Source organism: Callospermophilus lateralis, chromosome 5 (genome assembly GCF_048772815.1).
Source record: "Callospermophilus lateralis isolate mCalLat2 chromosome 5, mCalLat2.hap1, whole genome shotgun sequence".
NCBI lineage: Eukaryota > Metazoa > Chordata > Mammalia > Rodentia > Sciuridae > Callospermophilus > Callospermophilus lateralis.
In genome coordinates, this window is record NC_135309.1 from 48,380,230 (window position 1) to 48,407,115 (window position 26,886).

General features: G+C 35.2%; 1 protein-coding gene across 2 annotated transcripts in view; it reads right to left on the minus strand.

Annotated features, from left to right (window-relative positions):
• The window catches only part of Pggt1b (protein geranylgeranyltransferase type I subunit beta), a 58,687-nt gene that overhangs the window by 12,612 nt on the left and 19,189 nt on the right, over positions 1-26,886 (minus strand). For both annotated transcript variants that reach the window (XM_076856654.1, XM_076856655.1), the window contains 5 exons: positions 26,412-26,479; positions 24,142-24,293; positions 22,829-22,961; positions 17,940-17,985; positions 1,327-1,511 (listed from right to left, as the gene is read on the minus strand). In XM_076856654.1, coding sequence (XP_076712769.1) covers positions 1,327-1,511; positions 17,940-17,985; positions 22,829-22,961; positions 24,142-24,293; positions 26,412-26,479 — 584 coding nt within the window. The remainder of the gene's footprint in view (positions 1-1,326; positions 1,512-17,939; positions 17,986-22,828; positions 22,962-24,141; positions 24,294-26,411; positions 26,480-26,886) is intronic.

The window sequence follows — 26,886 nt, forward strand, 5'->3', positions numbered from 1 at the left end:
AGGAGAAACCACCAGATATGTGCTTCTTGATATAATGTAATGGGAAATATATACCATCATGGATTGGATATTTAATGATAATAAGCAATTGTGGCTAATTTTTTGGATGTGATGCTACTAAGGTTCTGTGTTTGGGTTTTTTTTTTTTCTTTCTTTCATAGTGCTGGGGATTGAATTTAGGGTCTTGTGCATGCGAGGCAAGCTCTCGACCAACTGAGCTATATTCCCAGCCCTAAGGTTCTGTTTTTTTAAAAAGCTGTTTTCATTCAGAGATTATACTGAAGAATTCCCAGATAATATATCTCAGATTTTCTTTCAAATAATATGGTGAATGGGAGAGAAATAGAACAAGTATGGATAAAGAAAGACTAGTTTAGGGATAAATATTAATAATGGTTGATGGATATTTATACAAAGTATACAGGAAAGCATTATATGCAAATACCATACCAAGTTGTTATCACTTGAATTTTATTAAGATGGAAAAATTTCAAGTAAAACATTCTCCCTACTTTTGAGTACTTTTAAAATTTCCCATGATTAAAAAATAAATAAAACTAGCACATGTGAGAAATAGCACTAGAAGGAGAAACAGACATTATTTCTTTCATTTTAAATAATTTTCTGTTCTAAATTTGTTTTAATGATATACATAAATTTTGTTTAAGGGAAAAAATTAGGATATTACATAGAAGATGAATACAGACTATTTAGATTCTAGACTATCGGAACTAGGTGATACTTCTTAAAAGTAAAAAGCTATTTTTAAGATACATAAAACTTACAGATATTTATTGGCTCAACAGCTTCATGGAATTAATATATTAAACTAATATATAACACTAAATATACTAAAAGGTAGTAAAGATGGGGATATATGACAGTATACAGTCTTTAAATAACAAACAGTAAAAAGAGGCATGTCAATGAGTTTTGGAAGACTTAGACAAAAATAATAACAGAAAAATTTTGAAAAGATAAATCACAGCTCATTCCTTGAAAAACCATTTAAGATTAGTAACTTTCCATACAATCTTTACTGATAGCACTTTCAGACAGATGCTTGGACTACGTGGACCTCTAGTCAGTTTCAATAACAAGTCTTTTTATGACACTGTAATTACTAGAAAGGTGATAAATAACAAATGCTACTAAATTTTAAGTAGGTAATAGACTCAAGTTGTTATCACTTGAATTTTATTAAGATGGAAAAATTTCAAGTAAAACAGTAGTCTAAATTTAATAGCATTTAATGCACATGACTAAGATCAAACATTTTTAAATTAACATGAAGTCCAGGTTTCTCATTTTTATTATTTTTCTTACCTTTAGAGTTGCTCCTACCCAAAAAGAATAACAGGTGTCCACGGGTTTATTAGGTCTCCCATGATAACCATTTTGTTGCCTCATTATGCACCACCTCTTTATTCTGTTCAATTCTTTTTCTGAAAAAACTTCTTCTAGTTTTCCCATTAGACATAGTGATGCAATGCCACAAAAAGTAGATCCTCCTGTTAATCAAAACCACACAATGCTAAAAACTTCAAATTAGATACCTATAAAAACAGTACAAAATGCCTGGGGATGGGGGAAGGGTTAAATAATTCTAGAAAACAGTGAAATAAAATTTAAGTGACAATTGATTTCAAAATAATCACTAAACACTAAAGTCTTTAGTGTTAATTTGATGAAACAGAGAGAATTAAAATAATTTAAAGCTACAAGAATCATTCTGATTATGAAAAAAAGTAAGACTCAGAATAAGACTAAAAAATTTGTTCAAAATTACATGGTTATGGCAAGTTTGGAACTAAAATCTGGAGCTACAAAGTCCCTGTCCAACTACTCACCTGAGTCTAACCTTCTATATTTGTGAGTTCTTTATCCATGAATGTAACCAAATGAAGATCAAAAATATTTGAAAAAATATTGTACCTGTACAGAACAGATTTTTTTCCCTTGTCATTATTCCCTAAACAATACGAAAACTACATAGCCATTTACATTGCACTAGGTATTATAGTGTAGACTATTTAAAGTATACAGGAAAGCATTATATGCAATTACAACATCATTTTATATAAGAGACTTGAGCATCAGCATTTGCAGAGATCCTGGAACAATCCCCTATTTGTACTAAGGATGACTGTACTTAGGAAATGAAGTCAGTTCTTTTCTAGAAAAGACACAACACTTTCCATTGGCATTATCTCTTGTTAACTCCAAACAATTTGAAAATACTTATTTTCCAATTTATTCTAATTTCACCTAGTGATTTTTTATTAATTTCAAAAATTTAAATAGATAATATGTCTCATCTCTTAACTTTCAAATCTTGGATGTATTCTCTAAGGAAAAGTGAGTATCACCTCTAGAAAATCCAAGGTGATAGTGATGGTGTGTGTGTTGAAATAATGGGGAACAAAATCTGCCACATTGTGCTATGTCCATGAATGAATATACCACAATGAATCTTGCTTATACGATAATAACTGACAGTAACAATTATTTAATCTTTAGAATTTTCCCCAATTAGTTGAGAGATCTATTCTGGTCTTGAGTGAATTAAAACAGAAAAGCAAAACAAATTTATCATAAGACTTTAGAATAATTTCTATTAAACAACCAACAATCATATTTCCTTTTCAATGACTAATTTTAATTTCTTCAAGTATTATTATTAAAGATAAAGCCTCTAAATGACAGTGTATGGTCTTTAAACAAAAGGAAAAAAGAGGCACGTTAAGTATTACTCTCTAAACTACTTTTTAGGATTCTTTAATGAAAACAGTCACAATTCAAAATAAGAACACTTTATTTTTCTCAGTTTTTGGAAATGGTAACTCTAGAAGTAAATCTGGGCTTTAAGTGTCCAGATGCAATTATTACAAAGTCTATGCTTCAAGCTAAAATTCATTTACCAATAGGTAAGCCACATTCCCTTAAAAAGGGTTTCTTGTTTTTGTGAGATAATAAGCAAGACCAATTTGGTAGAGAAAAGCGATAGTGATGGTGCGTGTACTGAAGTAATGGTGAACAAAATTATGCTATGTCCATGTATGAATATACCACAATGAACCCTGCTTATACATATAATCATAATGCATTACAACAACTACTATTACTACTACTAGAAGGAAGATCAATCAGGAAAGAAGTGCAAGTGGAATCGGGGAGAAAGGAAGGAGAGGAAAGAGAAGGTACTAGGGAATGAGACTGATCAAATTATGTTAAGAAATGTATGAATATGGCATAATGAATCCCACTAATATGTACAATTATAAACCAATAATTTAAAAAGTCTCACTTCACATAAAATTCTGAAAAACTAGTTCTAAAGTGGTAGTTTAAAAGTAGAACATTAGAAAATGGTAGAGAAAAAAACCAAAAACTAGTAACATCTCATTAATAAGTAGATTAAGAAATATTATTAAAAATAAGCATAAGAACTTACATAGGTCAATAAATTCTGCATACTTCACAATACTTCAAGATTATATCATTAAGAGTATAATACTATCATTAAAAGTGTAATACTACAGTATGTCTCATAACAATGATCTTAATCATTAAGGAAAGGTTATGCTCTGTTCATTCATTTTGCCTTAGTTGAAGACATTAAAAATTACTTCTTTAAGGCACATAACAATAAGAGAATATTAAAGAATGCATAAATAAACGAATAATAAAAGAAACTTCTCCAAGTGAAATAATTTAAAAATTTGCCATCTGAAGTGATATGCTGCAGTTGTGGAGAATTTGAAGAATACCACAGTAATAAAATATTTCAGTTGGAAGGAACCACAGGTTTTCTCCTAACAAACATCTAGTCCAGTTCTTCCAGGTGCAGGGTGAAGTAGGACCTACAGACCTTAGTTCTGCATTCTATGGTTTACTGACATTTTAACAATGTTAACAGTTACAGGTTAACTTGCTGGCATAAGGTTTTACAGCTCAGTTTTAAGCATTCTTATAGCATTTGCATATACTAAGATATTGAAAAGAAACCATGTTCTCTGAAATGTGTCATTTAGGGTAGTCAACAATCAAATGGCTAGAGAAAATGAAATAAATAAGACACATAAACAAGTACATCATTTTGTACTTAAACACCACATGAAAAATGTAAAGTGAAATAAATTCAAGGGAATTGAATGTTGAGATAAAATTAAAAACAAAGAGATTCCACATTTCTATTCTAGCTTAAAAAGCAGAGATTAAAAAAAAAAATCAGGGCTGGGGTTGTGGCTCAGAGGAAGTACACTCGCCTAGCATGCATGAGGCACTGGGTTCGATCCTCAGGACCATATAAAGACAAAATAAAGAAAGGTATTGTGTCCACTTACAACTAAAAAATAAATGTTTAAAATAAATAAATAAAAAATAAAAAATCCAGGAATTAATTTATCTGAACTTTTCTGTTATAAATCTTGAAAGAAAAAAACCAATTTTATCCCTAAGAAAGTAGTTAAATCCAATTCTTTCAAAGCACATCAAGGAATTCTAAAACTATTCTACCATAGGAACATCATTTAGAATCACCAGATTTGATGATCATGGTCTAGGTTATGTCTGTTTAGTTTTTTATTTTGTTCCATTTTGGGGGAAGGGGTTACTGGGGACTGAACATAGGAGTGCTTAAAAATTGAGCCACATTCCCAGCCCTTTTTATTTTATTTAAAATTTTGAGAGAGGGGTCTCACTAAGTTGAGGCTGGCCTTGAACTTGAAATCCTCCAGTACTTAACCTACTGAGTTGCTGGGATCACAGACATGCACCACCACACCAGCTCTCTTAAGTTTTTCTGACAAACTATAGCTAAGTGAGTTGGACAAGAGAAGCTGAAGAGGAAAACAAAATAAACAAACATAAATAATTATTGGGGAACAAGGAAGAAAAGCACATGAAGAAATTAGGTTATTATTAAACTGTAGCAGATAATTTCTGAATTTGACATTCCAGGCTAGTGATGCAAAGTGGAATACAGGATGATCAAGTCATCGAATGCCAATTGGATAACTATAATGTACAGGGGTACACAAAGAAAGACACGAATAAAACATGATTACCTTACAATCTAGCAGCAAAGATGAGGCAAATGAAAGTACCATAAACATGATATGGACCAAGTGCTACAGATGTGAAAAAGGGAATAATTGCTCAGGAGCAGTTGGGGACAAAAGACAATTGGAATTTTATAAAGGCGACACTGGAATAAGGCATAGAAACGTTAAACTCTTTGAATATTAAGGAAAAAAAAAAACAAGGAGAAGTAAAGGAAAAAGAATATTAGCAAAGTTGAAAAATGTGCAAATGTTTAAAGAATACATTTTCTCTAAGCCTAGAGTGCCTGGAGGGATCATTCATACATGGGTCTGTAAAGCTAGAAGGAAAATGAGTTCTGGACTAAACTAAGGGACCTGAACACAGGTAGGACAGTGCTGATGGGAAAGTATGGATTTATTAAGTGGGTTATGACACTCTGGAATAGCAAAATCTCTAAGAAAACTGACTATAATTACTGTGGTGGTTTTTCAACTTTGTTAAGCACGAATTATTTTTCCAGAAACCACTTCACTGTATGATCTGAAGTTAGAAAAATCTGAGTGAGATATGTAAAGCAGAAATGAAGCAGCAGTCATTACACAAGTTGTAGATGAAGGAGATAACAACAGAGGCAGAGGTGCTGGCTTTATTTTTCCAAATTCTTCTTTCTTTGCCCTGGTGATTCCAGGGCCAGTTACAGGAGTAATAGCCCTCCACTCCTCTCTACTTACATTCATACCCTGGCAGTGGAGATATCTGGCTTTCTAGGTTCCCCTGTGTGGTCTGGCTTGTCCACCTCTGCCAGTGTTCATGATGGCTTGTAGGTAACTTTTCTCTAATCCAGACTCTTAACTACCCCTTGTATGCTTTTCTCCAACTTCTTCCATAATTGTGTAAAATTGTATTCCTATAATATATCCCTTATTATTTTTTAAAATTTAAAGTTGTAGATGGACACAATACCTTTATTTTATTTATTCATTTTTATGAGATGCTGAGGATTGAACCCAGTGTTTCACACGTGCTAGGTAAGTGCTCTGTCACTGAGCTACAACCCCAGCCCTCCTTTATATTTTAATACTAATAGTGGTTTTGTTTCTCTGATTGAACTCATTCTTGAAATACCTACTCTTAGAAAGCTGGTGTGAGGATTACGAATGGAAAATACAGAACAGTAACTGCCTGCTTAATAAATAATATTGCTCTTAATCTATAGATCTGAGATTGTAAATTAGTGACCTATGGGGGTGACAACTGGCTTAGCCAGCAAATTGAAAACAAAAAGTCTAGAAAATAAATACCCCAAATCCTGGACTGCTTGCTTCTCTGAAAAAAATCAATAGATCTGGTGGTTAGTTATTCCACATTCCTGCCTAGCACTAACAGGCTTGTGAGGAAGAGAAGAATGATGGTGATTATAAATGTCACCTCCCCAGTTTTCCATAGTGGCTTTATCAATTTATAAGTCCATCAATAGTGCATAATGGTTCCAGTTATACCACTCCTAGCTACACACCAGAAGAGAATGAAGTCAATATACAAAAGAGATACCATAGTGTTCCATAGTATACCATATACCAACATGTTCATTGTGGCACTATTCACAATTGACAAGTTACGAAATCAGTTGAGGTACCTGACAGCAGAAAAATGGATGGAGAAGAGATAGTGTGTGCATGTGTGTACACACACACACACACACACACACACACACACATATGGAGTATTATTCAATCATAAAGAAAAAATGCAAAATGGAGGTCATTGTGTTAAGTAAAATAAGTCAGACACAGAAAAATAAGTACACGTTTTCTGTTTTTTATGAAAACTACTTGTAGGTGACTTTTCTCTTATCCTCCAACTAGTCCTGAAACAAACAAACCTGAAAGTAATTAAGAGGCATTATTAGGGAAGGGAAAGGGACAGGTAGAAAGGGTGGCAGGGAAGGTAGATACAATCAAAGTATGCATGTATGGAAATTTCGGTCAAACCCAATAATCTGTACAATTAATATAAGTTAATAATTCAAAGTGTCCAGTGTAAGATGCTAAAATGGTAGTATAGAAGACATGCCTGGTGAGCAGATGGAAGGGGGACCATGCAGCATAGAGGCAACAAATGCAGATTTGGAAACAGTTTTGGGTGTCATGAATGCAAAGGATTGATGAAGGTACCTCCTTCACTATGTGCCCAGCATGCTATAGGCTGGGTGAATGTATGAGTAGAAAAAACAGGCAAAAATCCGTTTTGCTAAGGCTCAAATTAAGAGGCAAAAGGCAGACAATAAACAGTTAAATACAGGTCAGTCATAAAATATTGAAATAAAATAAAATATTGATATGGAGAAAAATAAAGCCAGAAAAATGATTAAAGAATGGGGTAGGGCTGGGGATGTGGCTCAAGCGGTAGCACACTTGCCTGGCATGCGTGCGGCCTGCGTTCGATCCTCAGTACCACATACAAACAAAGATGTTGTGTCCGCCAAAAACTAACTAACTAAATAAATAAAAACATTAAAAAAAAAGAATGAATGGGGTATACATAATTGGCTTGCAATTCTAAATAGACCATGTGTATGTAGGTAGTTAACAATTTTAAATAAGGGGCTTATAACAAATATAGTTTAAACCAAGATCTGAAGGATGTGAAGGCAGGCCAGGTATATGCTGGGTATATGGGATGGGATTGGAAGATAATGTATACAAGGAAGAGCAAGAACAAAAGCACTGAGATAAGAAAGATGAGGACAGGGAGGGGTAAGATGGCAAGACAGAGATACCCACCATTCCCTGGTTCCTCTGTGGAGTAGAACCAATGTAACAGGTGTGTAGCTGTATACTGACTGAGTTCAGTGACTGTGGGATACTAATTATTGGAATCCAACATCAGAAGAGTAGAAACTTTGTAAAATCCAGAGACTGGCGACAAGAGCTAAGAGAAACAAAATACCACAGCACTAGCAACCTGGCTCCATGGGGGAAAGGAATCTCCCCCTTCCAGAAATAAAGATGAAAGACAGTCCCAGCAAGTTCTGTTACTGCAGCAGCTGGTACAAGGCAGGTTTATAGCCTAAAGACACAAAGAGGTATGGTGTCTACACACTGGGTTGACTTTGGAGAAGGAATTCACTATTATATTTCCCTGGGAATTCCCAGGGTGCCATTGATGTTTGCCATATAGAGAAAAGACCTCTGTTTAAGTTAGGGCTGCTCTGGAAGTCAGAAATTCCTACATATTTCTATCTTTGGGACCCTGTGATCACCCCACTACACTGCCCCAGCAGGTGATTATGAGACAGACCTGGCTCAGTGGAGTAAATGATACAAACCTGCTGAAAGTGACAAATGGTGAGGAATAGGAGCTACAACTCAGAAAACAGTGGAGGGTGCCACCCTCTAGAAACAGAAGATCAGACAGCACAGTCACACTTGGTTTCCCACAGGTGCCAGGATTGAGGGCACGTGTGCCCCCACAGATCCTGCTATCCCTCTCCCAGCACAGAACTCTGTGAGGTCCACTATTGTCCTCTACTTGGACACCCACAGAAGATTGCTATGGCAATCACAAATAAACCATACATAATAACTCTTGGGGTACAGAGACTGAGAAGATTAGTAGAGAAAATTGCCAGGAACTGTCTTTATTCTACCTTAAATGGTTCAGCAGACACCTGGCTGAGAGGAATTTCAATGGGCTTCAGCCATGACTCACTACCATTCTACACCTAGTGGACACTACAACTGAAAGGTATGTGGGGCGGGGGGGGGGGAGAGGGGTGACCAATGCCCCCACCCACAAGATGCTATCCCAAGCAAATCCAGAGAGAAATTTTATTTAATTTAAACATGGATACTCTCAGCTGAAAGAATTTTTTTCCCCTGTTGTCATTTTGTTGGTAGAGGATCTAGTTATGTTTTTTATTTTTTTGGCAGTGCTGAGGATCAAGCCTAAGACCTCACACATGCTAGGTGGGTGCTCTGCTATTAAGCTACATTCCCAGTCTAGCTGAGAGCATTTCTGCCCAGCTCCAGCTCTGACCCACATTCACACAAAGCCTTGGTGGGCACTTCAATGTAAAGAATTGGGGGGAGCTGGGCGTAGTGAAGTACACCTGTAATCCCAGCAGCTTGGGAGGTTGAAGTAGGAGGATCATGAGTTCAAAGCCAGTCTCAGCAAAAACCAGGTGCTAAGCAACTTAGTGAGACCCTGTCTCTAAATAAAATATAAAACAGGGCTGGGGATGTGGCTCAGTGGTTGAGCACCCCTGAGTTCAATTCTCTGTACCCGCCACCCCCCACCAAAAAAAAAAAAAAAAAAAAGAATTTGGAGGAGAAAAGCCCATGCCATCCTCAGGCCTACATAATTAGGAGGGTTCTGAGGTCTGATGCACACATGTGCTCAGTAGTAGCAAAGTGGAATAACACACATTTTGCTAATACTATACCTACATGGGTCCTCTGCATTGGTTGACCTGTACCTTGTTTGATCATGCCTTGCTGACACCACTGAGAATGAGTACCACAGAAGGGGGCTGTTGTTCTGACTCCTGCCCTCTCTTGTGAAGCACCTGACCCATGCCAATGTCAGAAGACAAACACTTTAACCACAACTGGAGCATCCCGTAACAGAAACCTTTTTAAGTAACAGAACCAGTACCAGGAGTGCCTTGAAGAAACCCCAATCACCTGATGGGGCCACCACTCCTATTGTGAGACTAACCACCTCATACACACTGCTGCCAACAAATACCTGCCTGAATTCCTTGAGGGTTCCCACTCTTGCAAAACCTGCAAAGACAGTGGGTCTCTATGACTTTGATACAATATTGTGACCAAACTCACTAATCACAACCAAAAAAGCTAGAAATAACTCAACATTACACAATAAACCAATATCCCAGGTAACATCTTCTGAAGAGAGCTGTTTATTAAGGAGGACATCCTGTAAAAGTAGTAGTGAAATTCATCTGAATAGGTGCACAGATCTCAACACAGAAACACAAAAGATATGAAAAAAAAGGTAATATGACACTTCCTATGGTTTACAGCTCACTAATAACAGTTCATAGATAACTCAATGATATCCAACACAGATAAAAAGTTAAATAATTTTTTAATAATTTTTTAAATTGATTTTACTTTATTTTTTTAATACATGACAGCAGAAGGAAGATAATGCAGTCGATAAATAAAAAATTCGGTCAAAGAGAGATTCTAAAAAAAGCCAATCACAATCTTGGAAATGAAGTCCTGGTTAAAAGAAAAAATTAATTGAAAACCTCAACAACAGATGAAGTGGAGAAAAAGAATATCAAAACTTGAAGACAGACCTTTTAAAATATTGCATTAAGACACAAAGAATAAAAAAAAATGAAGAAAGCATTCAAGATTTGTAGGAAACCATTAAAAGATGAAATATCTAATTATCAGCATACCTGAAAAGGAAGAAATAAAGTTTAAGGGTATAGAAAATCTGTTCATGATGTAATAGCAGAATGGTATAATAGCAGAAAATCTCTTATATCATGAGAAAGACACAGATACCTGGTAGAGGAGGTCTTTCGTATCCAAAATAAACATGACCAGAAAAGAACCTCATTATAACATATTAAAGTCAAACTTTCAAAATTACAGAAAAAAGAATTCTAAAATCTGCAAGAGAAAAGTGCCAAGTCACATTTAAAGACAAACCCATTAGACGAAGAGCAGATTTCTTAAAGGCCAGCGGGCAGGTCATGATGAATTTCAAGTCCTGAAAGAAAATAACTACCAACCAACTTTACTATATCTAGCAACATTACCTTTCAAAATTAAAGAAGAAATACTTTCTAATATAATCATAAACTATGGACATTCATGATCAGTATTACAAAAGATGCTTAAGAGATTCTTACACCCAGAAGTGGAAGAAAGGTAACTACCATTATGAGAGTATATGAAAGAATAAATCCCATTGGAAGAGTAGATACACAAATGAGAAAGAACTCGGAAATCTTACACTGACACAGTAAACCATCAAACCACAGATTTTAATAAAAAAATAAATAAATAGAAGAAAATAAAAAAAAAAAAGTCAATAACAAGTCCATACCTTTCAGTTACCCTGAATAATAGCTTTAAATCTCCAATTAAAGACAAGCTGGCTAATGGATTAAAAAAATAAGGCAAAACAAATATGATGCCTATAAGAAACTCTACTCACTTGTGAGGAAATATACAGACTGAAGACAAAGGACCAAAAAAAAAAAAAAAAAAAGAAAGAAAGAAAAAAGATATCCAAGCAAGTGGAATCCCAAAGTTAGCAAGACCAGTTATACTTCTACCCAATAAAATAGACATTAAGACAAAAACAGCAGAAAGAAACAAAGTTTACTATATAATGATCAAGAGAGCAAAGACAATACAACATTTCAAGAAAAAACAAGACACAAACATACTGTATCAATCTTCTCCATTTTCTCGAAATGGCCATTTTTCCTCTCGCCCTATCTGCCTAGGGACGAGCAGATTGCTCCCGTCCTATCTGTGGACAGGCAGCTTTTTTCGTCACTTACCCCTGAGTGTCCCGGGGCTCCCCGTAACGGGCCACCATCTGCCGCAGTCCGGCTGCAGCAGAATATCCGGGGGGTGATGAATGACTTGTGTATGTTGATGCAGCAGGAATGGAAGCCGTTTATTGTAGGATAAGAGCGGTATTTAAACATTTTACACAGCTTATCTGATTAGCATAAAATAGATACAGCAGTCAACCAATAAGGAATCCCCACACTTAATGGCTCACTTTTGTTACTTCACAAACCACTCCCTCTGACATTTGGCCAGGCGCCATCCAGACTTGTTTACAGACTTTAACATTTCTCTGGCAAAATAACAGGTGCCAATCTGACTTGTTTACAGACCTTAACATTTCCCCCTTTTGTTTAATCATTTTTCTGGCAGCTGCTGGTTATGGTAGTACACACCTGAAATCCCAGCAATTTTAAAGGCTGAGGCAAGAGGAATGCAAGTTTAAGGCCAGCCACAGCAACTTAGTGAGACCTTGTCTCAAAAAATTAAAAAGGGCTAGGGATGTAGCTCAGTGGCAAAGTGCCCTGGGTTCAATTCCCAATACCCATCATCCCCCAACTCCCTCCAAAAAACCACCCAAACAACAGCTTTACTATATACCAATACTGGCTGAGCAAGAAGAAACCATGACAGTGATCCCATTTACAATAACCTCACACACACAAAATACCTAGGAATAAACCTAAGGAAGTGAAAGACCTATGCAATGAAAAATGGAAAACAAGGAAGAAAGAAACTGAAGATACTCAAAGGTGAAAAGACCTCCCATGCTCATGAAAAGAAAAGATATTGTTTAAAATGTTCACACTACCCAAAGCAATTTGCACACTGAATGCAGTCCCCATCAAAATACTGATGACATTCTTTACCTAATTAGGAAAAAAAAAAAACCCTAAATTCATATGGAAGTACAAAAGACCTCAAATAGCTTGAGCTAAAAGAGCAAAGATAGAGGCATCACAATACCTGACTTCAAGACATACTACAGAGTCACAATAACAAAAATGGTATGGTATTGGCATAAAAACAGACCAATGGAACAGAATAGAGAACCCAGAAATAAATCCACACATCTATCCCTAATTGAATCTTCACAAAGATGCCAAAAACATATACTGAAGAAAGAATAGTCTCTTTTAACGGTGCTAGAAAAACTGGATTTCCACAAGCAGAAGACTGAAACTTGACCTCTATCTCTTACCCTATTCAAAAGTCAACTCAAACTGAATCAAAGTCCTTAATGTATGACCTGAAACTCTGAAACTACTAGAAGGAACACAAGGGAAAAACTTAAAAGATACTGGTAGAAGCAATGATTTTTTGAACAGAACTTCCAAAGCTCAGGAAACAAAAGCAAACATTAACAAATAGGATTACATCAGACTAAAAAGTTTCTGCCCAGCAAAGAAACAAGAGTGAAGAGAGAACCTACAGAATGGGAAAAAATATTTGCCAGTTATTCATCTGACATAAGGCTTATATTAGAATAAAGAACTCAAAAACGACAAAAAAAATGAGTAATCAAATTAAAAATATGGGCAAATGATCTGAACAAACTCTTTACAAAAGAAGAAGTACAAAAGGGGCTGGAGATGTGGCTTAAGCAATAGCGCGCTCGCCTGGCATGCACGCGGCCCGGGGTTTGACCCTCAGCACCACATACAAAGATGTTTTGTCTGCCGAAAACTAAAAAAATAAATAAATAAATATTAAAAAAAATTTCTCTCAATCTCTAAAAAAAAAAAAGTACAAAAGGCCAATAAAATAAATGAAAAATGCCCAATATTATTAGCCATCAGGGAAATGCAAATCAAAACTACAATAAGATACCCATCTCATCAAGTTAGAATGGCTATTATTAACAACAAAAAATAATAAATGCTGGCAAGGATGTGGAGAGAAAGGAACCCTTATAACACTGCTAGAGGGAATGTGAACTAGTAGCTACTATGCAAATGAAGAGGGCATATAAAGCAGACACCTGCATGCCCATGTTTATAGTGGTACTTTTCGTGATAGCTATGAAGGGAAGCAGCTCAGGTACTCATTAACAGATACAGAAAATGTAATGTGTGTGTATAACACAGAGAGTATTATTCAGCCATAGGAAAGAATGAAATTCTGTCATTTGCAGGAAAATAAATGGAAATGGAGGACATTATTTCACTATTAAGCAAAATAGGTCAGGCACAGAAAGACAAGTATTGTATTTTGTCTCTCTCATATGGAAACTGAAAAAAAAAAAAAAAGATAAATTCACTTTAAAATTCCTGAAAGAAAAGGGATTACTGGTGACTGGCAAGTGTATGGGGGACACGAGATGCAGGCTAGGAGAAAGTAGAAGGGTGGATGGATATGATCAATTTACTGTGTGTGTGTGTGTGTGTGTGTGTATGGATATATTGCAATAAATCCCATCAATCTATTAAAGAAAGGAAGTTAAAAAAGAAAAAAGGAAAGATGAACTGAAATTAACAGGTATGAGGAAAAAACAAAGATGGTGAAGAAACCACATACAATTAATTAGAAAGTTGTACAAACAGAAGATAATATTTCAAGAAAGAAGCAGGGAGATAAACATCTTCCAATGCTTCAAAGAACAGAAGATGAGAAATAAGCAAGACATACTGGATTTGAAAAGTAAACTTTAAAAGAGAAACTTTTTAAGTTGTTGAAGGCTTACATGGAAAATTAAAGAGTAAGTTAGATGTGATGGCACATGCCCGAAATCCCAGCAACTCTGGAGGCTGAGGCAGGAGGATCACAAGTTTAAGGCTAGCTTCGGCAACTTAGCAAGGCCCTAAGCACTTAGCAAGATCCTGTTTCAAAATAATAAAAAAGGACTAGGGATGTGGCTCAGTGGTTAAGTGCTCCTGGGTTCAATCCCTGGCACCTAAATAAATAAATAAATAAGTGCCATTTGCAAAGATGAGCAAATAGTATTTTTGGATCACTTTTCCAAAAAAAGATTAACAATAAGAAAAAAATGGGAGAAAGCAATCACCTGATGGGTCTGGCAAATTGCAGGGCTTCGTTTTAGGAAAAAGTTTCATTTGCTAGCATAGTTAGTGCTGAAAGAGGGAAGAAAGGCTACGCCAAAGCCCTCTAGGGTAGTACTCTTTTCAGCCTCACTCACCTCACAATATATAAAGTATTTGAAAATACCTACAATTTATGGAGATATATCAGGATACTGTGGCATTCTGATTAGGAAACTCTTTTTCTAGGGATTTAAGTCTCGAACCTACCAAGACAAACATATAGATAAAAGGCAGATATTAGTTTTTTGGCATGAACTGCAGCATATCATTGATGATCCTGATGGCTACAACCTACTCTGGTCAAACCAACTCAAAAAAATGACTTATATGCCTCATGAAGATTTTTATCCTGACAGGAGCCTTCCAAGAGTATCATGTTTAAGCAGCCCCTCTTTCATATCCCAGAAGACATAATTCCAATTTCTTGGAAATAAAAGTGTCTATCCCACAGGTCTCCTGTGCTGGTAAAATGTTTGCCCAGCTAGAGTGTTACAAAGAGCATTACAGCTGTGAGCTATCTTTTCAGAAATTTTTAGAGTCAGCCTATTTTCTCTTAGTATCACTACAAATCATATGGATGAACCAGCAATGTAACTGTTAAGAAAACTGGTTAAGACCTCCTGGACAAAGTCTTTTTTTTTTTTTTTTTTTGGTGCTAAAGATTGTACCCAGGTATGCTTAATCACTGAGCCACATCCCCAGCCCTTTTTAATATATTATGTAGAGATAGGGTCTCATTGAGTTGTTAAGAGCCTTGCTAAATTGCTGAGACTGGCTTTGAACTCATGATCCTCCTGCCTCGGCCTCCTAAGCTGCTGGGATTACAGACATGCACCAACGTGCCAGCTGGACAGAGTCTTTAAATTAAAGACTTAATTTTGTTAAAAATAACTTAAGTAGTTAAGTCTTAAAATAACAAAGCTCTCTCATGTAGGTAAGTCTCAAGGACAGTATGATATCAGCTTGTCAAGAATGATCATGTGCTGAAGAAATCAGCTCTCTAGTTATGACCTTTGACATCACAAGCTCAAGATAATTCCCTCCAGAAAAGAAACATGTGACCTATAAAGAGACATGATGACATCTATACCTGTGCAAAGCACCCTAAAACTCCCCCTTGATATTCTATCGTAAGCAGCTTCTTCCCTTTCCCTTCCTATAAATTTCTCTGATACCTACCACCTGACCAGGGAAGCAGATTTGAGCTTATCGCTCCTGATCTCCCTGTTGGTGGTGCAATAACACTCTTTTTGCAATAACTAGTGCCATCAGATGGGATTCTATGTGCTTAGGCCAGTGAGCCTTTGCCGCTTAGTATATCTATCACCAGTTCCACCTACAAGCAATCGTGTATAACTTCAATACACACAAGAATTATGGTGCCAAAATTACAGTATGATTTCAGAGGAAAATCCAAGATAGTCCTCCACATACCCCTAGTAACACACACCTACAAATATCTAAGTTGAAGGAAGGAGTAAAGATGCAAGAGAAGGAGGAGATATCTGATAGCACAACATCCTGGGAGATATGTAAAGATATGGGGTCAAGGAATATAAAATTTTTATATATGTTTTACAGTTTACAAGAAACTTTCCCCTTTATTTTTTATAATCTAAAGAAATGCTGGGAGCCATCAGCCAAGTAGGTATGACAATTTCCTTGCCAGCGTACCCCCATGTTTCTTTAGTGGAAGGACTCGTGGAAATAGGACATTTTGCAGTGACATTGCATGTAAGGTGACCTTGCTTAAGGACCAGGGCGGATCCGTGTTTAGGGCGTTCCCCGTTTAGAATAGGGCGTATCCTGCTGCCTGAGTTCCCCTTGAGTTCTCACGGGATTCAGAATATATTTGGGAGACAGAAGCCCAGTGTGGTGTGGATTTGGGCAGAGAACGTGGATTTCCCCAGAACGTGTTTGTAGAGTGCTGGTGACAGTTTGGGAATAAAGAATTGCTGTTTTTTGAAATGGTCACCCATTCTCTCACCTTCCCTCAGGGGCGAGCAATTTCACTTACCCCCAAACTTCAGGCGTTCCGAGTACGAGCCACCAGATGCCACAGTCTGGCTGGGCACAAATCACGAGCCACTCACAGCTTTGTAGATTCAAACAGCAATTCTTTATTCCCGAACTGTCACCAGCACTCTACAAACACGTTCTAGGGAAATCCACGTTCTCTGCCCAAATCCACACCACACTGGGCTTCTGTCTCCCAAATATATTCTGAATCCCGTGAGAACTCAAGGGGAACTCAGGCAGCAGGATACGCCCTATTCTAAACGGGGAATGCCCTAAACTCGGATTATCCTAAACCGGGAACACCCTAAACACGGATTCGCCCTGGTCCTTGAGCAAGGTCACCTTACATGCAATGTCGCTGCAAAATGTCCTATTTCCACGAGTCCTTCCACTAAAGAAACATGGGGGTACGCTGGCAAGGAAATTGTCATACCTACTTGGCTGATGGCTCCCAGCAAAGAAAGACAATTATTTCCACTCTGTTGAGTTGAAGAGAGGAGCCAAGGTCACACAGCTGGTGCCAGGATCATGGCCCAAAGACTGATCTGTTCTTCCTCTTCTATTATGCTAGCAGAGGGATGGAGACAACAAATGAGCATATTTAAAAACAAAACAAATTAAAAAACCCAAAAACCTGCTGTGATGAAGAGAAATCTGGAAGACTCCTTTTTAGAAAAGAAAAATGCAAGTTTATTTACTTCTGAATGGCAACTTCAATTTCAGAGAGTTAAAACTATTGATGTGCTGATGAACTTAATGACTATCATCTCACTATTTGACTTCTGCCAAAAGTGAGGAAAATTTGAGAGACAATTTATGTTGTTATTAATAGCAAAATGTTTTATGGCTATGTCTATGGATAATTATATTAAGGAACAAAATTTTCACCTTTTCATTGAATTTGATTCATGTTCTTTGGTCTGGTCTTTTAACATTATGCCCGAAAAAATAACCTGCTGTTTTCTAACAAAGGTCAAGAAATAATCCCAAGATATTTTCGTGCAGCTAACACTTGAATAAGTCACTAGAAAATATTGTATGAACACTAGTTTGAATGATCCCTTAATGAATGTTGACCTAAGAGGCTTCAAATAGGTACAATTGTATCTAAAGAAAGAAGCAGGAAAGCGACAAAGAAGATAATAAGGCTACATCAAGGTCTGAGACAAATTTCAGATTGTTCAAAGATAGTACCTTTCATATTAGCTATAACACGATGCTGTTTAAAGAAACAAAAGAAACTGCACATTCATTTAAGATGTCTTACCATGAGATTCAAGTCCAGCTCCCTGTGCCAGCCCATTGTCATAGGACTGAAAAAGAAAAATATTATTTAGTTTAATAGGAAAAAAATATGGAATAATAAATGACTAAAAGTTGCCACTGTGGGTTTTGTTTTAAAAATCTTTTATCCTCGCTTTTCCTTTATAACTTTCAAAATTTGCACTTTTCTCCACAGAGAAGTAGAAGTAGGCATTTTCCAAGTAACTGATCTTTTATTCACTAAGTCAAATCACTAAATGCATACAATTCTGAGACTAGATTGTTCAAAGATAGTACTTACACATTCAGTTTTTACCTAATAAAGCTCAAACCCCTCCTTCTCTCCCATTAGCAACTACATAAGAGTTGAATGAAAATATAAGGATTTTAGAGTCATAAAACTTTATAAGCATGAAACAAATCTGTTGGGACAGTTTGGACTTGCTGAAGGATAAGAACTGCCTAAATTTCAATCTCCCCATATTGTTACAAAAATCAAAACAGAATAAGAATAAAATTACAAAACTCAAACCTTAGCAAAGCAACAAGAAATTCTTAAGTTACAGATTACCAATTGTCTATAGAAAAAGAAATATCAAATTTCAGCAACCCACCTGTCAAATCCCTGATATACTTTTTAAAAAAAATTTATTTATTTTTTGATTTTTAAAAAAATGAGAGCAAAATGCATTAAAATTCATATTACACACATAGAGCATAATTTTTCATATTTCTGGTTGTATGTTCACACCAATTTGTGTCTTCATACATGTACTTTGGATAATGATGTCCATCACATTCCACCATAATTGCTAACCCCTGCCCCTCCCTTCCCTTCCTACCCCTCTGCCCTATTTAGAGTTTGTCTATTCTTCCCATGCTCCTCCTCCCTACCCCACTATAAATCAGTCACCTTATATCAGAGAAATATTCATTTTTTTTTTTGATTGGCTAACTCCACTTAGCATTATCTTCTCTAACTCCATCCATTTACCTCCAAATGCCATGATTTTATTCCCTTTTATTGTTGAGTAATATTCCATTGTGTATATGTGCCACATTTTTTTAATCCATTCATCTATTGAAGGGCATTTAGTTTGTTTCCACAGTTTAGCTACTACAAATTGTGCTGTTATAAACACTGATGTGCCTGTGTCCTTGTAGTATGCTGCTTTTAAGTCCTTTGGGTATAGACAGAGGAGAGGGATAGTTGGGTCAAATGGTGGTTCCATTCCCAGTTTTCCAAGAAATCTCCATACTGCTTTCCATATGGGCTGCACCAATTTGCAGTCCCACCAGCAATGTATGAGTGTACCTTTTTCCCCACATTCTCACCAACACTTATTATTGTTTGTCTTCATAATAGCTGCCATTCTGACAGGAGTGAGATGAAATCTTAGAGTAGTTTTGATTTGCATTTCTCTAATTGCTAGAGAATGATGAACATTTTTTATATATGTATTGACTGATTGTATGTCCTCTTCTGAGAAGTGTCTGTGCAGGTCTGTGGCCCATTTATTGATTGGGTTATTTGGGGTTTTTTGATGTTTACCTTTTGAGTTCTTTATATACCCTAGAGATTGGTGCTGTATCTGATGTGGGAGGGGTAAAAATTTGCTCTCAAAATGTAGGCTCTCTATTCACCTCACAGATTTTTCTTTTGCTGAGAAGAAACTTTTTAGTTTGAATTCATCCCATTTATTGATTCTTGCTATTAATTCTTGCACTGTACTTTTTACAAAGCAAGAGTGATTTGTGAAAAATCACAATAAAAATAAGAGGGGGAGGGTGGAGGAGGATTATGATAGGCCTGAAATTCGCCTAAAAAAAAAAAAAAATCACTGCCTAAAAGAGAAGGGTCACCTAATACCAAAAACACAACAATTCTTGCTTTGCATAGTTCCAATATGTACAAATTCCAATTACCATACCTTTAAAACTAAAAATAATTCAACTTCAATAAGCGTATTAACTATAACTGCATAAATTATAAATTTTTTAGTCCACATGTCATTATATAAATAACAGATATATATCATAACCAGTGACAAAATACATCCTCCTTTTTGAAGTCTGTTAGTAATTGGTCATTGCATACTGTTCAGTTCACATAGTGAGCATATGGCTGTACTGTTTTTTTGTCCTTCAATGACAAACTCACATGCTGTTTTACAAAAATGCATAATGAAAAGAAAGGATTAGCCACAAAAAGATGAAAAATACAGCAAAGAAGTAAAAAGCAATAACATTGTAAATAAACATGAAATCAAATAGTTATAGAAGAAATAGTTGTCACTCAAAATTTGAAAATGCTGCTGCTTGACAGGTTCTAGATATGCAATCACAAGAAACAAGTGAAAGTGAAATATCAAGATGAGTAAGGATGAAAAGGATAAAGATGTTCTAGAGAATTGCTGCTGGAAAAAATGCAACAATCTCAGAGATATTTCACAACACCGAAAACACAAAGAACATACATAAAACTGTCTGAAACGTGGAAGGGAGTATGAGTGTTGGCCTAGACAAATTAAAAATTGCTCACTTCTTATAATTACTTATGTAATGAGAAGGCAAAGTGTTGTTCAAAGAGAACACTTTAATTCTCATATTTCTAATGTTTTAAAATTACAGTGTACTAAATATTAATTTTATTATTAAAAATTCTGCATACATTTGTTCCTGACAGTAAGATTTTCATGTTTTGGCAAAAAATTTTAAAGGTCATAGAACAATTACCATTTTCTCTACTGATGATTAAAATCACTTTGCATAATTTCAGCTTGCATGGTTATCATTATGGTTTGGTACTTCTATGCAAATCACGGAGAGCCTAATCTGAAAGAGGCCTGGTAAAATGCAGCACTGAATATAGCGAAGGGAATTAAAATGGTTCACAAGTCAAGGTGGCAGTTCTCAAAGGGCATGATTTTTGGTGAAGAAAGTCAAAAAGGAAGAGAGGCCCTCTGAAGATCAGGTAATAAGGAAAACGCAAAAGAACTGAGAAACAAGAGAGAACCTCTTTTCTGCCAGAAAGAGCACAAAACACACAACCCTTTCCCTGCTACTAAAATGAGTCATCCACTTCAGAAATCATACTTAGTTGCATTAAAAAGCATGCAGCCTTAAAGTAGAAATTCTTTTAAGAAAAATAATCCATGAAATTACTAAACACAAAAGAACATACATAAAACTGAAATCCCTCACTTTTTCTTTTTTTTCCAAAAAATGAGAACAATGGGGAAAAAGAAACATCCCAAACCAGGCCTTCAGCCTGATTTTGTATAGATCTTAAAAAAATGGTCCATTTCACTCATAATAAAAGAAATGCAAATTAAAAATACACTGACATCATTTTCAACCACCAGGATACAAAGATAAAAATACATTCTATTGGCAAGGCTGTATGAAAACAGGCATTTGTCTACATTGGTAGGAATACAAACTGGTCCATCTGCTTTGGAGAGAAAATGAGATATATCTAATAAAATTACACATATATTTGTTTAGCTTTTTTTTGTTTGTTTTTGATATCAGGGATTAAATGCAAAGATGTGTAACCAGTGAGCCACATTCTCAGCCCTGTTTTATTTTTTATTTTGAGACAGGGTCTTGCTAAATTGCTGAGGATGGCTTTGGACCTGTGATCCTCCTGCCTCAGCCTCCAAAGCTGCTGGGATTATAGGCATGTACTACTGCACCCAGTTTGTATTTAGCTTTTGATCAAGCAATTCCACAATCACAAATTGATCCTGAAAAATACACCCCTAACAAAATACATAAACATACAAGAATGAAGTTATTAATTATAGCACTGTTCAGTGCTCTATATGTAGATCATTTGAAAAAACTATGACATATTTACCCACTGGAGTAATATAAAATTGTTAAGAATGAGGAAAATCTCGATGAACTAACAAATGATTTTTAAGGTGTACTGTTCAGTCTACAAAAAATAAACTACCAAAACAAACAAACTACAGTATACTATACTTCCAGTTAAAAAAAAAAAAAAAAAAAAAAAAAAGAAAGAAAGAAAATATACATGTCTTTTCATCAAAGGCAGAGAGAGAAAAGAAAATCCAAATATTAATGAGAATGGTTACCTATAGTAAATGGGAATAAGATGTTAAATCTGGGAGTTAAGACGGGTTTGGAAGACGGAAATAATGAGTCAAACTTCTATGACTGCACCTTTTTTGCTGTGACATTCAGAACCAAATTAATGCTTCATGTTAATAAACAAAAACCAACAAATTGGAGGGCAGGGTGCAGAATGGGAGGAATCCAAACAGAAACAAACTTAACTGGTATTAGATTAGAATCTGAAGTATTTATATGAACTTGTGATTTTTAATAAACTGATAAAAAGACACAGAATGTGTATACAGAGGGTATCTACATATGCTTAACTAAATGTATACATGTCTGAACTCTGCATGGTGAGAGAGGGCCTAAAAGCAACGATATCCAAATACTAATGAGCATACTTGGTATCCATATCCCTAAATATTACCCCCCAATACAAACCAGGGGTCCACGAAGAAATTACTGATTTCAGGGCTAAGACTGGGAAAGTAAACTTGGAATAACTGTGTCAGAAAGCAAAAGGTCCTTGAAGAATGAGGACACATGTCAAAAGGGCATCGAAAATGAGTTAGCCTGAAAGGTTCTCATTAGTCAAATCTGAGATAATCCGAGCATTAAAGTAAATAATGGTAGTAGCAATTATATTTCACTAAATAAAATAAGAATCTAGAGTCCATGAAGTACCAAGAAATCAATCTTACTGCCCTTATTTCCAAATTCTTGATGGAAGAGATGAGGCATACATTATTACGGAAGTTCTCATACACTACCAACAATAATCTAGTCAGTGTCATCAATATAACTCACCATACTTCTTCTAATATAGGTGATGGCCTTTTTCATATCCATGCCTGACCAGTTATTCAGCATATAGCAAATACAGGAAGCACAATACACAAATCGCATGTCATTTTCACTGCCTTCAGGTACAGCACAAAAACTGAAAATAAAATCCGGTAAAGTGATATTCTATTAATGCTGGACTACAATTTTTTTTTTTTTTTTTTTGCAAGGGAGTTAGAAACACCTACTCTTGTGTCTTACAGAAATATCTATCACTCATTCAGAAACCATGTTCTACTTGTATTACATAACAGGATTATTAACCTGAATAAAATAAAATGATCTCTAAAATCAACATTCTACTCAAAGTTCTGGTTCCTGGGTAGTATTATACACTACCATATTACCTTTTTCCCAGATGCCACCATTCAGAATAAACTTATTTACTCCTATAGGAGGCAAGCTGTAATACACTATTTTGAGAATTAATGGCAAAAAAAGTAGAAGGGAAAACCTGAGTCCTATTTCCAAGTCCATATTTTGCTTTGGGAAATTTCTTCTAAATGTATATACAGATAATTATTAACTGATTGATCATATTGTTTTAACTGTTACACAGCTAATTAGTTTCTGACATGTAATAATATGTGTTATAAACAAAGATAAGGTATCAGTAATTGAGTTCTATAGCGAAATATTAATCATACATTCTGGCTGAAGTATTTTAGTATTTCCAACAAATTTCACTTTATTCTATAGGTCTACATTAATTTTTTCCTTCATAAGGAGCAGTGTTTTAAAAAATACTGACAGGAAAAGAAATATCAGTAGATGAGCATAAAGATGTAACAATACATCAGGATTTGTTTGCAAAGTCTTCCTTAAACTGCATCACTTTGTCACTTTTGCAGACTTAAAAAACTGTTTTGATTTAAAACTCTTGGAAAATTCTTTAGATACACTATATAACCTACCAAATAATAGTACACTATTTTTTCTAGCCTTTGAAAATATCATGTTCATCCATTTCTCCTATATCAATATTTTTAAGAAATATTCAGATAAATGTATACTTGCCTCCAAATATCAATTTTTCCCTTTAACAGGTAAATTAATTAAAAATAAAGAGATAAAAGAGTTATGCTATTATAAAATTACTTTTATTTTCATTCACAAAAAAAAATTTCTGGATTACTTTTTTGATTAAGCACTTAACAATGTATTCAATAAATTTTAAGTAGTTCTAAGAATAGTACACGATCCTCTAAAGGTCTAGTTAGTATTATGTCTTTTTAAATTCCAAAACAAACAAAAAAATAACAAGAAATGACTCATACCTTCCATCTTCCAGCTGAAGGGCTCTCAAGCCTGCTAAGCAAGCTTCTTTATTTACTCTGCTTAAGTCATCTCCAAGAATAACTAAACATGAAAGGCCAGTGTAGGTCATTGCTATGTGGCCACTATCATAAGGATGAGCTGTTCCAGGATTCTAAATTAAAAATATATTAATTAATAAATTGAAATTAAAACATATTTAATTAGTTTGACATGAGGTATTAATAAACAGTAAAATTGAATGTTATATATACCAATTTGTAAACACAACTGAGAAAAATAAACTTCCATTAATCTTCCCCCTTCAGTACTGGGGATTGAACCTAGGGACACTCTACCACTGACCTATATCCCCAACCCACTTTATTTTTTATATTGAGGCAGGGTCAAGACTAGATCCTAACAAAATTGCCAAGGCTGACCTTAAATTTGTAATCCTTCTGTCCAGGACCTCTGAGTCACTAGAATTACAGGTGTGTGTCACTGTGCCCAGCAAACCTCCATTTTTATATAAGTCTCAGTATAAATATGATCACATACATTTCAGGCAATGCAAATTTAAATTTATCTTAGACCTCTCAAAAGCTTTATGGAAGTAGTTATGATTCTGAATAACCCAAATTATTTGAACTTCATATTTAATCAATTTTATTACTTATAATTTAAGTCTTTATGGGAAGGGGATTGAACCCGGGCCTCCCACATGCCAGGCAAGAGCCTACCACTGAGCTATATCAACAGCCCTTTTTATTTCATTTTGAGACAAGGTCTTGCTAAGTTGCACCAGCTGGCCTCAAACCAATGATCCATACCAGGCTTGCACATAGTCTTTTAAACAGAAAAGATTTATAAATGAAATAAAAATTTTAAATAACACAAATGTAAATTAAATACTAAAGTGTAATCATATAAATATTTTTTAAAAATACACCTGAAAAACTAAATCATTCTGTTCCTATATAAAGTTTAATTATTTGAATCTCTACTAAAACACTAGCACTTTGAATAGCAAAAAACAAAGAAATGCAAATAGAAACTCAAAGTACTACAATTGAAAAACTGAAAATAGTGTTAACTTGAAGTATGTAGATATTTAGAGTTCAAATGGGTATTGCTTGCAAAGAGCATTTTATGAAGCCTACGTTCTTACACAGGACAATTATTAGACTAATAATTGGACAAAGATAAGAAATAAGGCTTAAGAGACTTATTACCACAATATGGGTGGAATTAATTTGACCTGATTGAACTGTTTCAATAAAAATAACTATGAACAGTTATCAAATACAAAATGCGTGACTCCTTATAAGAAATCCTATAAAGACCTTGAGACTTGGTATTGTGATAGATAAAATCTGAATTAAAAAACAGTTATATTGCCAGGTGCAGTATGCCTATAATCCTAGCAACTTGGGAGGCTGAGACAGGAGGATTTCAAATTCAAAGCCATCCTCAGGAACAGCAAAGCACTAACAGGGCTGGGGATGTGGCTCAGTGGTTGAGTGCCCCTGAGTTCAAACCCTGGTACACCCCAACCCTAAAAAGTTATGTCAAATAATTCTATATGCCATAATACACATATAGTTTTATAATTAATTTCAAATATTCAGCTGATCCTACTAATTGGTTATTTTAAAAAGAACACTTCACTTGAAAAATGTAAAGTTTCCCATTGATTTCTCAATTTAAGAAAGTTTTCCTTTGAGTCTGGGTGAAGGGTGGTGGTATAAATCATTTATAGAGAGCTTGTCTTTCAAGTTTCAGACTCTGGGCTTGATCCCCAGGACCCAAAAAAAGCAGGAGATGAGGAAAAAAGGTTTATGCTTTGGTAGAATGAAAGTATATTCTTAATTCACCTTCCCATAGTCTCCTTTTTGTTTGTTAGTACTGCTTCAAATACTAGAAAATTAACACCATGACTTAATTAGATGACTTTCTTGTATAACAACTTCCTATGGTTTCCACACAGAATAAGTCGGTATAGTGTTTAATGAACTTTAAATCCAAGTGGTCACAAATTAGTCACAATAATAAGAGAGGCTTTTTAAAAAAAAAAAAAAACAAAAGACATTTCTGTGTTTATGTAATTCTTACAGGAAGGGGGATACTGTTTTCCTTTAAGAGGTTTCAGTTTATAATATACATTATTAAATAGCATTTAGCCTGATTAAAACCTGGAAGCCTGGTTCTTTCTGAATAATTTCTTAGTCTTCTTTCTCACTAAAATCTTCCTACATCCCTTCTCCTATCTTCTGACCCAAAGGGAACTAACCTTTGATGGATTGAACGGAATACCCAGGTATGAAGAGCCTCGGAAACCACAGCGATTTAGATTTGATCCTAGAAAATAAAACATATTTTAAATACACTTTATTTTGGTAGAATCTAAAGCAGTTTAATTATACCATCTTTTAGTAGAAGAGTGTTTTAATACCAATCTTTGTCACTGTCTCCATTTTCATGCTAGCTAAATGTTTACCATATGCCTTGTCCCTTCTAGGTGCTTTATGGGAATGCATTAAAGACATTCTATTAAATACCACTTAGAGACAAAATAGTGATTTCCTAGTATGTGCCATTTATTTATAGCCTATCTCACTGCATACAAAATACTTTCATACTTCTGTATGACCATTTTTTCATTTTCTCAACATATTCAATCCCACTATATATAGAAAAAGAAAACAGAAGACCAAAGGTTAAGACATATTCAAGATCAACACAACGGGTCTAGAATCCTAACTTTG